Source organism: Narcine bancroftii, chromosome 2 (assembly GCF_036971445.1).
Source record: "Narcine bancroftii isolate sNarBan1 chromosome 2, sNarBan1.hap1, whole genome shotgun sequence".
Classification (NCBI taxonomy): Eukaryota; Metazoa; Chordata; class Chondrichthyes; order Torpediniformes; family Narcinidae; genus Narcine; species Narcine bancroftii.
The window spans coordinates 12,299,331-12,316,078 of NC_091470.1; the positions used below are offsets into that span (position 1 = coordinate 12,299,331).

A 16,748-nucleotide genomic window follows, 5' to 3' on the forward strand; every position below is an offset into this window, starting at 1 on the left:
TGTGGTATCTTTTCACATGTATTCCCTCTTTGGCACTGGCATTGCAGGTTGCTGTTGATGTTAGCAGTGAGCAAGCTGACAGCTTGGCTGTGAAGATTCACAACATTTTATATCCCTATCGTTTTACAAAGGAAATGATCAGCTCAATGCAGGTGAGAAGTTCATACTAACCAATGCAATGCTGGCATTCATATCTAGTGGAATTGGATACAAGAGCAGGGATGTGTATGTGGATGTGACTAGGAATGTGGATGAGGGTAGCGCAGTGGATGTTGTCTATATGGACTTCAGTAAGGCCTTCGATAAGGTAAGACTTCAGTCAGGCCTTCGATAAGGTAACACATGGAAGGTTAGTTAGGAAGGTGCAGTCTTTAGGTATAAATTTTAAGATAGTCAAATGAATTGAACATTGGCTGAATGGGAGAGGCCAGAGAGTGGTAGTGGATAATTGTCTGTCAGATTGGAGGCCGGTGACCAATGGTGTGCCTCAAGGATCTGTATTGGGCCCATTGTTGTTCGTTATATACATTAATGATCTAGATGATGGGGTGGTGAATTGGATTAGTAAATATGCAGACGATACTAAGATAGGTGGAATAGTGGATAATGAAGAAGGTTTTCAAGGATTTGGGCTGCTTAGAAAAGTGGGCTGAAAAATGGCAGATGGAATTTAATGCTGATAAGTGTGAGGTGCTTCATTTTGGTAAGAAGAATCAGAATAGGACATACGTGGTAAATGGGAGAGCATTGAGGAATACAGAAGAGCAGAAAGATTTAGGAGTAACGGTACATCGTTCCCTGAAGGTAGAAACTCACGTGAATAGGGTGGTGAAGAAGGCTTTTAGTATGCTGGCCTTTATCAATCATTGCATGGAATATAGGAGTTGGGAGGTGATGTTGAGATTGTATAAGGCATTGGTGCGGCCTAATTTGGAGTTCTGTGTGCAGTTCTGGTCGCCTAATTATAGGAAGGATATAAACAGAGTGGAGAGAGTGCAGAGAAGGTTTACCAGAATGTTGCCTGGGTTTAAGCATCTGGAGTATGGGGAGAGATTGGATAGATTGGGTCTTTATTCTTTGGAGCATAGAAGGTTGAGAGGGGATTTGATAGAAGTATTTAAGATTATGAAAGGGATAGACAGAATGGATGTGGATAGACTATTTCCGTTAAGAGGAGGAAAGATTAAAACAAGAGGACATGAGTTAAGAATTAAGGGGCAGAGGTTTAGAGGTAACATGAGGGGGAACTTCTTTACTCAGAGAGTGGTAGCTGTGTGGAATCATCTTCCGGGAGAAATAGTGGCGGCGGAGTCAATTGTATTATTTAAGAAAAGGTTGGACAGATATATGGATGAGAAGAAGATGGAGGGTTATGGGCATTGTGCAGGGAGGTGGGACTAGAAAGGGGTGTTTGGTTCGGTGCGGACTAGAAGGGCCTAATGGCCTGTTTCCGTGCTGTAATTGTTATGTTATGTTATGTGATGCTGAGGCTTTATAAGGCACTGGTGAGGCCTCAATTGGAGGACTACAGTTTTCAGCTCCTTATTTAAGAAAGGATATGCTGGCATTGGAGAGGGTTCAGAGAAGATTCACAAGAATGATTCCTGGAGTGAAGGGATTAGCAGATGAGGAATGTTTGACAACTCTTGGATTGGTCTCCTTGGAGTTCAGAGGAATGAAGGAGGACCTCATAGAAGCATTTTGAATGTTGATTGGCCTGGACAGAGTAGATTGGCAAAGTTGCTTCCCATGGTAGGGAAGTCTAGAACAAAAGTAAAACATGGAAGTCTGTAGACACTGTGGTTAAAGCAAAAACACATAGAAACATAGAAAAAACATAGAAGATAGGAGCAGGAGTAGGTCATTCGACCTTCGAGCCTGCTCCGCCATTCAGCGAGATTATGGCTGATCTTAAAGTTCAGTACCCTATCCCCGCCTTCTCTCCGTAACCTTTAATACCCTTATACTGAAGAAATATCTAATTCCCTCTGAAATATATTTAATGAACCTGCCTCTACTGCCCTCTGTGGCAATGAATTCCACAGATTCACCACCATCTGAGTAAAGAAATTCCTCCTCATCTCGGTCCTAAATGGTTTGCCTATTATCCTCAAACCATGGACCCGGGTTCTTGATTTTCCCATCCTTGGAAATATCCCATCTGCATCCATTCTGTCCAGTCCTGCCAGAATTTTATATGTCTCTATGAGATCCCCTCTCAATCTTCTAAACTCCAGCGAGTACAATCCCAATTTGCGCAATCTTTCCTCCTAAGTCATTCCTGCCATTCCAGGTATCAGCCTGGTGAATCGCCTCTGCACTCCCTCCATTGCAAGAACATCCTTCCTTAGATAAGGTGACCAAAACTGCACACAATACTCCAGGTGGGGTCTCTCCAAGGCCCTGTACAGCTGCAGTAAGGTATCCTTGTTCCTAGACTCAAACCCTCTTGATATGAAGGCCAACATACCATTTGGCTTTTTAACCGCCTGCTGTACCTGCATGCTCGCCTTCAGAGACTAGTGTACAAGTACCCCTAGGTCTCTCTGCACTTTCCCATCTCTTAATCTATTGCCATTCAAATAGTAAATTGCCCTCCGGTTTGTATGACCAAAGTGGATAACCTCACATTTATCCACATTGTAGTGCATTTGCCATGTATCTGCCCAGTCCCTCAATTTATCCAAATCACACTGGAGCTTCCTGACCCCCTCTTCCGTGCACACAACTCCTCCTAGCTTAGTGTCATCTGCAAATTTGGAGATATTCCATCCAATCCCCTCATCCAGATCATTAATGTAAATTGTGAAACGCTGGGGTCCCAGTACAGATCCCTGTGGCACCCCACTGGTCACCGCCTGCCACTCAGAAAACGAGCCGTTTATCCCAACTCTCTGTCTTCTATCTGCCAGCCCGTTCTCAATCCACATCAATACTTTGCCCCCAATCCCATGAGCCTTGATTTTGGAAGCTGGAGAAACTCAGCATGTCAAACAGTGTCCTTTATAGAGCAAAGGTAAAAATACAGAACCGACGTTTTAGGCTTGAGCCCTTCATCAAGGTAAGGGAAAATGTCAGCAGGCATCTGTGATAGTACGGATTCTATCACTGATGTATATATGTGTATATTATAATATAGGATGGCTGTGATTGGCTGAGAGTGTAGCCATGCCTACTGGCAGGTCTTAAGGGTTGCTCTTAGCCAGACCCAGATCATTCTGGACTGGTCAACCTACATGTGATATGCTCCAGTCTTTTGTTAATAAAAGCCTTGGTTCGGATCAACAAGCCTTTGATTCTTTCGACGAGCTCTACAGCGTCTGAATGAGAGAGTGGGGAAGAAAGGCAGGAGGTAGTAGGTGGAGAGGGGAAGGAGGGGTCAGCAGCAAGTAGGGGAGGAGGGATGGCTAAGTGAACAGAGAGGGAATGGGGGAGGGAGGGAGGGAGGGAAGGGGAAAGCCAGTTAGCAGAAACTAGAGAAGTTGATGTTAATGCCATCTGGCTGAAGAGGACACAATTTCAGGATGGAAGGGTGCCCATTTAAAACAGAGATGTGAAGGAATTTCTTTAGCCAGAGAGTGATGAACCCCTGGAATTTATTGCCACGGGCAGCTGTGGAGGCCAGGTTGTTGGGTGTACTCAAGGCAAAGATTGACAGGTATCTGAATAGTCAGGGTATCAAAGGTTATGGGGGAGAGGGCAGGGGAGTGGGCCTGTGGGAGAATGGCAGCTCATGATAGACTTGATGGGCCAAATGGCCTATTTCTGCTCCTATATCTTGTGGTTTTAATCACAAGCACAGCAGGGAACCTGGGTTCATTGTTGCTGTCCCCTCCCTCCTTTCTCCACCTATCATCTCTTGCCTTTACCACCCCCCGACTCTTTTGTTCAGACACTTGGCGGAATTTGCTCACACTTTGATGAAGGGCTCAAGCCCGAAAAGTTGGTTCTGTATCTTTGCCTTTGCCACATAAAGGAGACTGTTTGACCTGCTGAGCTTCTCCAGCATTTTGTGTTTTTACTTCAACCGTGGGGTCTACGGAGTTGCATGATTTACAGGGAATCTGGGTCAGTGCCGTGCATTTAATAAATCATTGTCCAGTGAGACACTTCCTGGGATGCCAGTGTTGCTTTCCTGCTAGCTCTTTTATGATTGTACTTTTTGCAGGTCCTCCAGCAGGTGGAAAACAAATTCATTGCATGCTTGATAAATACGAGACTCGACAAAGGCTCAGCAACAGGTAGGCTTGGAATTCTCTGTGATGGGGAGCGGTTGCCGTGATTTTTATTCCTACGGAGTCAGAGGCGTGCATTGATTCTTACAGCACCAAAGGGGGCTCTGGAGAATTCAGTCAGTCCATTCCCCCTCTCGGTGATACGTGGGAACACAATGACTTGTAGTTTCCACTCCAGGCGGAATCATCTCACTTAGCCTGTATTGTTGCTGGGTCTAAATCTTGGAACTCTCTTCTATCCTGCAATGTTTTTAGGGGCTGTGAGAGATGGACTTTAAATGCTAGCCTTGCCTGCAATGTTTAGATCTCATTAACATTTCAATAAAAAAACAGAGGATGTGGTTGAGGCATGAAATACATTAGTGGGGAAGGATCTGCTGTAAGGTGTGTACAGTTGAGAGCTGATGCAAGCCTTTATTTCGAGCAGTTTATGTGAGTGGGCCCCAGGAGCCACCCTGGGCACTCGGGACATTGGGTGGGCAAGGAAGGGGCCTGGGCATTTGGTGCGCAGTCTGAATGTAGGTTTCGTTATGCAGGAAATAATCTGCTGGTACTGGTGGATCAGCACGCAGCCCACGAGCGGGTACGTCTGGAACAGCTGATTTCAGGTGAGGTTTGCAGCAAATAGAAGCCAGAACAAAAGGGTGAATTATTTATTTATCAAGTATCCTTTTACCTCTCATCACCAATACCTTCATCAGCTCAGTAACATTATCTCTTGACCTCTGTCCTTTTCAATATTTTTATTGAAATTGAAGTTCCACATTGAAAAATACAGAGTACATAAGAATGAATACATACTAAAAGTCAAAAAATAATATATTGCACTTACATCAGACCAGTTCATCCAAGATCCCTGCATTCTCAATCACATTATATTACAGTAATATTATTTTATAGAAAGAAAACCCACTACCAAAAATGAAGCTGTTTGGCAAGGAGAGAAAAAAAATTCCTGATCAAAGTAATAAATTACCTTATTAGTCAACTCTTCTGTATTCATATCAAATCAGATACTAAAGATCAGATTTTGAGAGTGCAAAAGCTTTATGTTCCTGTTAGGTTAAAAGGAGGGGCAAAAGGTTGGAGAGAGCCGTGGTTTTCAAGGAATATTGGAAACTTGGTTCGAAGAAAAAGGGAGGCGTACATTAGATATAAGAAGCATGGAGTTAAGGAGATGTTTGAAAGATACATTGAATGTAAGAGGAATCTTAAGAGAGGAATTAGGAAAGCTAAAAGAAGGTACGAGGAAACTATGGCAAGCAGGGTGAAAACTAATCCAAAAGAGTTCTACAAATATGTTAATGGTAAGAGGAAAGCTAGAGACAAAATTGGTCCCTTAGAAAGTCAGAGCGGAAAACTGTGTGTGGAGCCTAGAGAAATGGGGGAGATATTGAACAGTTTCTTTTCTTCGGTATTCACTAAGGAGAAGGATATTGGGAGATGTGAGATAAAAAAAGCAAATTGCGTAAATATGGGGAATATAGAGATTACAAAAGGTGTAGTTTTAAGGCTTTTGAAGAATATAAAGGTGGATAAGTCTCCGGGACCAGACGGGATCTTCCCCAGGACATTGAGAGAAGTGAAGGAGGAAATAGCAGAGGCTCTGGCGGTAATTTTCCAAATGTCATTAGATATGGGGATAGTGCCAGAGGATTGGCGCATTGTGCATGTGGTTCCGTTATTTAAAAAGGGTTCAAGGAGGAAGCCAGGCAACTATCGACCTGTAAGTTTGACGTCTGTGGTAGGTAAATTAATGGAGAAAATTCTTAGAGATAGTACTTATAAACATCTGGATAGACAGGGTCTGATCAGGAGCACTCAACATGGATTTGTGGGAGGAAGGTCATGTTTGACCAATCTGATTGAATTTTTTGAAGAGGTGACTAGGAATGTGGATGAGGGTAGCGCAGTGGATGTTGTCTATATGGACTTCAGTAAGGCCTTCGATAAGGTACCACATGGAAGGTTAGTTAGGAAGGTGCAGTCTTTAGGTATAAATTTTAAGATAGTCAAATGGATTGAACATTGGCTGAAAGGGAGAGGCCAGAGAGTGGTAGTGGATAATTGTCTGTCAGGTTGGAGGCCGGTGACCAGTGGTGTGCCTCAAGGATCTGTATTGGGCCCATTGTTGTTCGTTATATACATTAATGATCTAGATGATGGGGTGGTGAATTGGATTAGTAAATATGCAGACGATACTAAGATAGGTGGAATAGTGGATAATGAAGAAGGCTTTCAAGGATTGCAGAGGGATTTGGGCTGCTTAGAAAAGTGGGCTGAAAAATGGCAGATGGAATTTAATGCTGATAAGTGTGAGGTGCTTCATTTTGGTAAGAAGAATCAGAATAGGACATACGTGGTAAATGGGAGAGCATTGAGGAATACAGAAGAGCAGAAAGATTTAGGAGTAACGGTACATTGTTCCCTGAAGGTAGAAACTCACGTGAATAGGGTGGTGAAGAAGGCTTTTAGTATGCTGACCTTTATCAATCATTGCATGGAATATAGGAGTTGGGAGGTGATGTTGAGATTGTATAAGACGTTGGTGTGGCCTAATTTGGAGTTCTGTGTGCAGTTCTGGTCGCCTAATTATAGGAAGGATATAAACAGAGTGGAGAGAGTGCAGAGAAGGTTTACCAGAATATTACCTGGGTTTAAGCATCTAGAGTATAGGGAGAGATTGGACAGATTAGGTCTTTATTCTTTGGAGCGTAGAAGGTTGAGAGGGGATTTGATAGAAGTATTTAAGATTATGAAAGGGATAGACAGAGTGGATGTGGATAGACTATTTCCGTTAAGAGGAGGAAAGATTAAAACAAGAGGACATGAGTTAAGAATTAAGGGGCAGAGGTTTAGAGGTAACATGAGGGGGAACTTCTTTACTCAGAGAGTGGTAGCCGTGTGGAATGAGCTTCCGGGAGAAATAGTGGCGGCGGAGTCAATTGCATTATTTAAGAAAAGGTTGGACAGGTATATGGATGAGAAGAAGATGGAGGGTTATGGGCATTGTGCAGGGAGGTGGGACTAGAAAGGGGTGTTTGGTTCGGTGCTGACTAGAAGGGCCTAATGGCCTGTTTCCGTGCTGTAATTGTTATGTTATGTTTTTATGTTAATAATTCAAACAGTGTTTGAAAATTAGATTACAAATCAGAAATTGAGCATCTAATCACTAAATTTAAACATGACATGATGTCACGTAACCATTGAGCATGAGTAGGTGGGGTAATGTCCCTCCATCTGAGCAACACTGCCCACCTAACCTTCTTAGCAAACTCTATTGTTCCAGCAATTGAATGAACCATTCAAATCTAATTTTTATTGCTCTGTTTTCCAAATGCTGTGTCTCCAACGATGGGTTCTTTCTGTGTAATTGTGTGTCTGTAAGTGTGTCACTGTTCATCCCACAAAATAACTTTACTAAGATATATATAAAACTAAAGATTAATAATAACACAATTCCATCACACTTAAAGGTATCATTCATATTTAAATGATCAGTTGTCATAATGTAGCGTGCACTACAGCAGAGATTGGAAGAACAACACTCTATCGATGCGGTTATAGTCAAGACTGCTTTATTGCTCTCCCTGCCTTTGCTTATATAGGCCCAGTTTCCTGTCACTGGGCCCGGTTTTCCCACCTTTGCTGACGGAAGTGATGCCAATGGCGTTCCAACTGCTGATTGGTCGACTTTCCTGCCGCGTGGGCTGTCGGCTGAGAAGAAAGGCCATTAGCCTACGTGGGCTTTGCGAGATAGCTGTGTTTGTCCACAATTTTGTCTATCAGGACACCTCCCATGTAGTGAGCTGATACACAACTGCCCCTCCCCCGCTCGCAAGAACTTGCCATGCAGGTTCTGTCCTTTGATTTTTGCAGCCTGCCCCTGCTTGTGGATCCGTTGTGCTTTTTCACTCGGTAGGGCCCATCGTAAGGTCACTGCAGAGGTGTGCGGTGTGCTGCCCGTCACACAAAGACGTATTTACATGACTTTAGATCTTTGGGGACTAATATTTTTGGTTGTCCATACAGTGAATGCTGTGTTGGGGCTAGAGTGCCTAATAGTGACTAGGTTTTTCCCTTAGTTTTTCCAATGTCACCGCTGGTGGTTCTGTGTTCTTGGCAATGGCCAAGAACTCCCCTGGATGATTAAGGGTGCACCGTATACCATTTCTGCTGCTAAGATGTTGAAGTCCTCTTTTGGTGCCATGCTGATCCCCAGAAGGACCCTTGGTAGTTCATCCATCCAGTGCGATCCCTTGAGCTGAGCCATCAGAGCTGCCATCAGGTGTCTGTGGAACTGCTCCACCAATCCATTGGCCTGGAGGTGATATGCTATGTGGTGGAGTTGGGGTGGGTTCCCAGGAGGTTAGCCAGTGTTGCCCAGAGGCCCCCGAGATGAATTGCGCACCCCTATCTAAAGTCATGTGCTCTGGGACTCCAAACCTTGCCACCCAGGTGTTGATCAAGGCTCTAGGGAAGGTCTCAGCCATTGTTTCTGTCAGTGGGACCGCTTCTGGCCATTTTGTGAAGCGGATCGACCATTGTCAAAAGCTATCTTGTTCCCCATGAGACCAGCAGCGATCCTACAATGGCTTTGTGGATATGACTGAACCTTCGTTGTGCTGTCTGGAAGGTTTGGGGGGGTGCATTGATGAGCAGGTCTTGGCCCATTGACTGACCTGCTTTCGGATGCCGTGCCAGACAAACCTGCTGGCTACCATCTTGTTGGTGGTCTTGTTGGCCGGGTACACCAGGTTATGCACCTTGTTGAAACCTGCCATCTCCAGGCTGCCGGTTTGATGGGGTGGGGTTTTCCGGTGGACATGTCGCACAGGAAAGTCTGGGTACCTGGGCCGAAGCTGACGTCCTCTAGGCTAAGCCCCGAAACTGGGGGAATCTCTGGGTCTGTCTGCAGTGTCTTGGCCAGGGGCTGCATAATCTATCCCCTGAGCCAGGGTCTGGATGGATTGGATCATCGGCCGTGACAGTGCATTGCCACTATGTTGGCCTTCCCGGTGATGTTTTCATTGTCTGTGGTGAACTCAGACACGTAGGACAGGTACCTTTGTGGCCTGGCCAACCACAGGTCTGATGCTTTATTGAAGGTGAAGGTGAAGTCCAAACCTTAAATTGCCTCCCCTCCAAAAAGTATTTGAAGTGTCGGACCGTAAGGTACGGTACCAAGAGTTCGCGGTCGAAGGCACTGTATTTAAGTTCAGATGGCCGAATGTGTCTGCTAAAGAATGCCAGCAGCTGCCACTGCCCCTTGATCAAGCGCTGTGTTGAAGGTGTCAGGGCATCTGTCCTGGGGTGTACCAGAAGCTTAGTATTAGCCAGTGCATCTTTTGCCTTCTGGAACACCTCCAATGCTTCCCTGTTCCAGGTGACCTCTTTTTTTTACACCCCCCGCCATGAGTGTGAACAGGGGGTGCGTGATGTGGGCTGCCAGTATGAAGTGATGCTAAAAATTGATCATACCGGTGAATTCCTGGAGGCCCTTTACTGTGTGGGGTTTGGTGAAATGCCTGACGGCCTCTACCTTTTCGGGCAGGGGTGTCACCTCGAATTTGTTGATTCTGTGGCCCAGGAAATGTATTGTTTTTAGCCCGAATTGACATTTGGCTGGATTGATTGTTAGGCCAAAGTCGCTCAGGTGGGTGCACAGTTGTCTTAGATGGGCCACGTGTTCCTTACGATTACGGTGCTGGCTATCAGCATGTCATTCCAGGTAAATTAATGCAAACCTGAGATCCCGACCTACCATGTCCATCAGCCTCTGGGCTGCATTTTTGAGGTCGAAAGGCATTCTTAGAAGGTGATGATAATGGTTTTAGGGATATCATCAGGGTGGATATCTGCGCCCGCTGTAGGTTTGTGGTGAAATCCTGTATATGTGGCACAGGATACCTGTGTGTGTGGTGGCCTCATTGAGGTGGCAGTAGTCTCCACATAGCTTCCATCTTCTCGCTGCCTTTGGTATCATGTGTAATGGGGAGGCCCAGAGACTACTGGAATGCCGCATGATCCCTAGCTCCTCCATCTTTTTAAACTCCTCTTTTGCAAGGTTAAATTTCTTGGGAGGAAGGCAGTGCGCCCTGGCGTGGAGTGGGGAGCCCTCTGTCAGGATGTGGTGCCATTCCCCGTGCTTGAGCTCGGATGAGGTAAACTGTGGCGCCATGATGGATACACGTGAATTTATTGACAGACACTGTGACGCAGTAGAGGTGGGGGCCGGTAACTTAGCTTCACCCAGGGAGAAAATCTGGAAGGTCCTTGCTTGAATCAAACGCTGCCCTTTGAAGTCCACTAGCAGACAGTGGGCTTGGAGGAAGTCTGGTTCCAGGAGAGGTTGTGCCACCGCCACCAGTGAAAAGGTCCATGTGAACCAGCTGTTGCCAAAATGGAGTGGGATGGTGCAGGTGCTGAAGGTCCTATGCTGCTACTGTTCACTGCCCTCAGGGCCAAGCCAGGCTTCCTGTTACGGATTTCATGGGCTGAGGGAGGAAGGATGCTGATCTCGGCACCACTGTTGACCAGGAAACGCTGTCCTGAGAGAAAGTCCCAGACGTGGAGGAGGCTGTCTTGTTGGCCAACCTCCACAGCCATTAGCAACGGTTGACTAAGGCATTTCCCTGAAACATGGGAGGTGGCATCGGTGGACCTCCATACCCCATCACTGAGATAGAAACTATACTGGTCAATGGGGGGGGTCCACTTGCCTTTCCGCCGGTTGTTACGGCCTTGGTGTTCGCTGTGTGTGTGGCCTAGTAACCTGTTCCACTAAGGCACTGCTGTCCCTTTTTGCTCTCCAGACCATGTCAGCCCGGGTGGGAACTTTCCTCGAGTCGCTGAAGTCTTCATTGGCGAGCAGCAGTCTGATATCTTCAGGCAGTTGTTTCAGAAAAACCTACTTGAAAAGCAGGCAAGGCTTGTGCCCCTTGACCAAAGCCAGCATGTTGTTTCTGAGGACAGATGGGGCGACTTTCAATTGGATACATTAGAAGAAGCTCATATTCAGATTTAATTTCAACACTGGCCATTTATATAGCGCAGGGTCTGGAGTCAGAGCATACCTTTGATCTAATTGTTTCAGTTGATTAGCCAAATCTGTTTTCTCTTGGTTAGCCTTTTTCCTAAATCTTGCAGTATATAAGAGATACTTTGGCCTCTAATAAAGGCCTTAAAAGTGTCTCAAACAATAAGACTGGAAGTCACTTCCACAATTTTTTTTCCAAAATAAAGAATAATTTGTTTCTCCAACAACTTTAAAAATTCCTCATCAGATAGTTCTTTATTTTTTCTTTTGGCTTAGCTTCGCGGACGAAGATTTATGGAGGGGGTAAATGTCCACGTCAGCTGCAGGCTCATTTGTGGTTGACAAGTCCGATGCGGGACAGGCAGACACGGTTGCAGCGGTTCAGGGGAAAATTGGTTGGTTGGGGTTGGGTGTTGGGTTTTTCCTCCTTTGCCTTTTGTCAGTGAGGTGGGCTCTGTGGTCTTCTTCAAAGGAGGTTGCTGCCCGCTGAACTGTGAGACGCCAAGATGCACGGTTTGAGGCGATATCAGCCCACTGGCGGTGGTCAATGTGGCAGGCACCAAGAGATTTCTTTAGGCAGTCTTTGTACCTCTTTGGTGCACACATTGCCTATTAACAAGAGAAATAAATCTTGAAATAAAGAAAACACAATTATTATAATATTTTAATTTAAATAGTTATTTCAGAATCAAAGAGCTTAATGTTTTATAAGCCGAATGATTTAAATATCAAAAGCAAACTGATCAAAATGTATAAATACTAAAGCATTAACTCATGTAAACCTTATTCTATCAATTAAGCATTAAAAATTTCAAGAAATAAATAGCTACTTAGAATTAAAGAAACATTTACTTAGAAGGAGAAAGTAGAGGGCAGATATTCTTCCAAGAATTTCAGGGCTTGTTCAATGGTATAAAACTACTTAGAATTGTCCTTCAGTGTGATACGAAGGGGCACTGGAAAAAGCAAAACAGGCTTTAAACCTTGATTGTAGCATTTCGACATAATCTTTTTGTGTTTAACACGATCACTCATAACCTCAGATGAGTAGTCCTCAATGACACAAATCTTCTAACCTTTGTAATCAATTCTTCTTTGTAATGAACTTCATGTAGTAAAACCTCCTTAGTTTGAAATTCATGAAAGCAGACTATAACTGAACGAGATCTCTGACCGGGAGCTGGTTTAGGAATCAATGATCTATATGTACGATCAATCACAGGGAGAGTCGGCAGAACTGCAGATCCAAACAATTCAGCCGGAAAACTTGCACAAAATTTAGTAGGCTGTCCACCTTCAGTTGACTCTTCCAAGCCTAGAATTTGTAAGTTATTTCTTCGGCTTCTGTTTTCTAAATTAATAATCTTCTGGGTTAATTTTTTCATTTTAATCTTTAATAAGTTTTTACAGAGCTTTTGCATATCATCCATTCTTCCATCAAAAGCATTATCTTGAATACTCTTCTCATGTTCTTCTAAGGTTTTTTGAAAAGAATCCAGTTTCGCATCCATCTGCTTAAATTCAATTCTAAATTCGTTTCTGAAATGTTGTAATTCATCAGGGGATTCTTTCTATTTGGTCGAACCAATCTATGATGGAGGAGGATTCTCTTCTAGTAGCTTTACTCCTTGTACCATGTTAAAAACAGTTAGTCATTAATCCAGTTAGATTTAGGAATGCAAAGTTTAAGAATGAGAAAGTAAAAAGGTTGGAAACAGCAAGGTAAATTAGAGCAACTTCAAAAAGCTGCATCAATGACCAGCAGGAAGTCCTTACTCTACCCGCCCCCCACCAACCCTCATTTTTATTCTTCCTATTCCCCCCACCTTGGTCTTGAGAAGGGATCCTGACTGAAACATTGCTACCCCAGCTTCCCTTTGCTCAAGATTCCAGCATTTAGTACACAGTTCTTGCATCACTGTGAATTATTCATGCTTTGCCTTGCTGTTTAGAAAGTCAACAACACTGACAGGTCAACACATACATGGGGTCATTGTGTAGTACCTTCAATATTTATTCATGTCTCATCTTACAAGCAAAACACTTGGGTTGATGAGCCCAGGATAGTATGCAGTTGGAGGTCAGTAATGAAGGAGTTCCACTTTGTAGGATTGAGATTAAGGGAGTGACGTACTGTCAGCAGGGTGACATGCTGTGAGAGAGGTGGTGCTGAGGGAACGCTGTATTGTAGCAGGGCAATGCTGAGAGATATCTGCACTGAAGGGGGTAGGGAAGGCATCTTTACTTTGTCTGCTTGTGTCATCAATTACAAAGAACAATATATCTGTAGCCATAGATCTCTCTGTTCTCAACTCTGTGGGAGGGGTGGTACTGAGTGAACACCTCACTTTTCCACAGATCCTCAGCACAGAAACAGACCCTTTGGCCAATCTAGTCCATGCCAAACACTTTTCATAAGAAGTAGGTGCAGGAGTCGGCCAACCGGCCTATCGAACATGCTCCACCATTCAATGTGATCACGGCTGATCTGACAGTAGGCTCATCTCCACCTACCTGCCTTTTCCCCATATTCCTTAATTCCCCAACAATGTCAAAATTATCCAACCTTGTCTTAAATATATTTACTGATACTGGTTTGGTCTGGAGGGAGTTGGGCTGTATTTTCTAATTCAGATTGCTCTAGGCTGTGATCAGTGCACCTATACTGGTGATCTGTGGATGCATCTGACTACTCTGTGTTTTGTAGATTGCTACGAGGCGGTGCCAGGAGCCTGTGGCCACAGGCAGCTGTGTACCTCGACCGTGTGTCCACCAATGGCAATGAGCTGCACTCGGGACGAGGCCGGACTTCTGCGGTTAGTCACAGTGGATGTGAACTTCCTATTTGTTGATCAGATAGGGCCACAGTTCTGTGTGCAGTGCTGACAGAGTGGGCAGGTAGCATGAGGTAGTTGCAGGAAACACTCGGGTCTAGGGACCAGAAAATCCAACAATGGGTTCCCTAGTGTCCACACCGAAAGTTTCCACCCTGAAGACTCATTCCTGGGAATGCAGCTCCAGTGCAGGAGATGTGGGAAACAAAACCCCTGGCACAGGCCCAGGGCTAGCCGTAGCACCTCACCCCCTCCCGCACAGCAGTCAGCTGTCAGTTCACCCCGGGCATTCCCCCCTGGTGGTCCCCCATTCTCCCTCCTGCACAGCAGTCAGCCGTCAGTCCTCCCTGGCAGTCCCCCATTCTCCCTGGGCAATCACCCCCACACCCCTCCTGCATGGCAGTCAGCTGTCAGTCCCACCGGGCATTCACCACCCCTGGGCATTCACCACCCTTGGCAGTCAGTCCCTTGGTGGTCAGCAGTCCCCCCACCCCAACCCTAAGCAATGAGACCATGGCACAATCCCAGAGCAGATGGAACGCCTGTGTTCAGCCCCCCCCCCCCCCCCAACATTTGTTCCCTCGAAGTTTCATCCTGCAAGTGGCCCTACACATCTGATCCTGTCTCCAAGCAGCTTCTCTCTTCAATCCAACAGTATGTGGACAGCCCTGTTGCTGGAGCTTGATATCTGTTCAGGTCACTGCAGTCTATTGATTGGAGATTCAAACATTCTCCACGTGAATGCTGACAACCAACGGGAGATGTCACAAGGTTCTTCAGGAACCTGGGCTACAGGATGTTGCTTTTTCAGGATGTGGTGGATAGAGTAAGGAGGAGAAGTTACAGCATGCCGATATAGATTGGAAAGGAAGGCCGTTTGTGTCTGCTGATGTAGTGGTTGGTGTTAGAACTGTGGGACTTTCCTGGGGCATTGGTCTGAATTGGATAAACGTTTCTGTCTGTTCCTGGCAGGTTGTACAGCAAGCAGCTGGAGGCTGCCGGTGTACAGATGGAGTTCAGAGACACTGATGGATCTGAGATACTGATCAGGAAAGTGCCAGCCTGCTTCGTAGAGAGAGAAGCAACTGAGGTTCGAAGAGGACGGCAGCCTGTCACTCAGAATATACTCCAGGCAAGGAATAGGCTTGACTCGAGGGTATAGGTGGAAGGTGTTACTCTGGCTGGGGGCCTGTGACCAGTGGTGTTCTGCAGGGATCTATGTGGAGACCCCCTGCTATTTGTGATATATATAAATGATGGATATAAAAGTAAGTGGGTGGATTAGTATGTTTGCAGATCATACAAAGATTGATGGAGTCATGGATAGTGTAGAGCACACATGTCAAACTCTGGCCCACGGGCCAAATTTTGCCCGCGATATAATTATATTTGGCCCGCAAGATCATTTCAAAAATGTATTAGAGGTGGCCCGCTGGCCGCCGCGCCAGTATAGCGCATGCACAGTAATACAACAAATCCCAGAATGCATTGGCGTCAGCCTGCTAATCGCCCCCACCTCCTCTGTTTACGTTGCAGGGTCTCACCGTGGACTCTGGTTTTGGGGCCTGGCCGGTGTCAGGGGAAGCCAAGGCCGCTTCCCAGCGCCTGGAACCGGAGGCCTCGGGCCTGACCTCGCCAGGACCGTTGCCCACTCCCCCTCCCTGCCGCAGGCCGATCTGCGACTCACAGAGACGGGGCCGCTGATCCGCCGAGATGCCGCCCTGCAGCGAGAGCCGATGCCCCCGCATTGTCGTTGTCCAACCCGATCGCCCGCAAACCCCGCCCTCCTGCACACAGGCCTGAGTAAGGATTATGAACTTTAATCTCAGGATAAAACGATCTTCCAATAGTTTCATGTCACAGTGATACATATATTCCTGGCTAAAAATGGTCCTGCGCCTGGATACAAGCTCATTAGGCATAAAACTTGAAAAGTGTGTAAATCAAAGGATATCTGTACCAGTGGAAAAAGGGCATGGCAAATAACCCTGCTAGAGTTCATGCCCACAATCAGTCACCCATTTGATTGTTTCAGGAATCATGTACTTCTCCCACATTCTCAATAGCCCTCAGATTTTACTATTCGACAGCACACTAGCAACATTTGACAAATCCTCTATAGAGAAATATTATTTATTGAATATTTTATTTCTCATTTGTTAATGCTTCTGGAAAGAGCTTATCCAAAACTATTATTAAACATTTATTTTAATAAGAAAAAGTTTAACATTACATATGTTGAAAGAAGAGAAAACATGCAGATGTTGTTGAAAATTTTCAATAAATATTTAGTTCGGCCCTCGACTTAGTCCAAGTTTTTAATTTTGGCCCTCCGTGAATTTGAGTTTGACACCCCTGGTGTAGAGGGTCATCAAAGAATGCCACAGGATCTAGATATAGATCTGTTATAGAAAAATGGAGGGTTCAGCTTTATCCAGGCAAGTGTGAGGTGCTGCACGTTAGGAGGTCAAATGTAAGGGGAATGTATGCAGTTAACACCAGGACTCTTCAAAGCATTGATGTGCAGAAGGATCATAGCCCATTGAAAGTGGCCAGACAGATAGGGTGGTAAAGAAGGGGTATGGAATGCATGCATTAATTGGGCTTGGCATTGACTTTGAAAGTTGGGTCATGCCACAC

General features: G+C 45.3%; 1 protein-coding gene across 1 annotated transcript in view; it reads left to right on the top strand.

Annotated features, from left to right (window-relative positions):
- mlh3 (mutL homolog 3 (E. coli)) overlaps positions 1 to 16,748 on the top strand; it is a 59,779-nt gene that overhangs the window by 26,577 nt on the left and 16,454 nt on the right. Inside the window, exons 5-10 of the mRNA XM_069915865.1 lie at positions 48 to 152; positions 4,169 to 4,241; positions 4,772 to 4,843; positions 12,497 to 12,598; positions 13,982 to 14,090; positions 15,081 to 15,240. Coding sequence (XP_069771966.1) covers positions 48 to 152; positions 4,169 to 4,241; positions 4,772 to 4,843; positions 12,497 to 12,598; positions 13,982 to 14,090; positions 15,081 to 15,240 — 621 coding nt within the window. The remainder of the gene's footprint in view (positions 1 to 47; positions 153 to 4,168; positions 4,242 to 4,771; positions 4,844 to 12,496; positions 12,599 to 13,981; positions 14,091 to 15,080; positions 15,241 to 16,748) is intronic.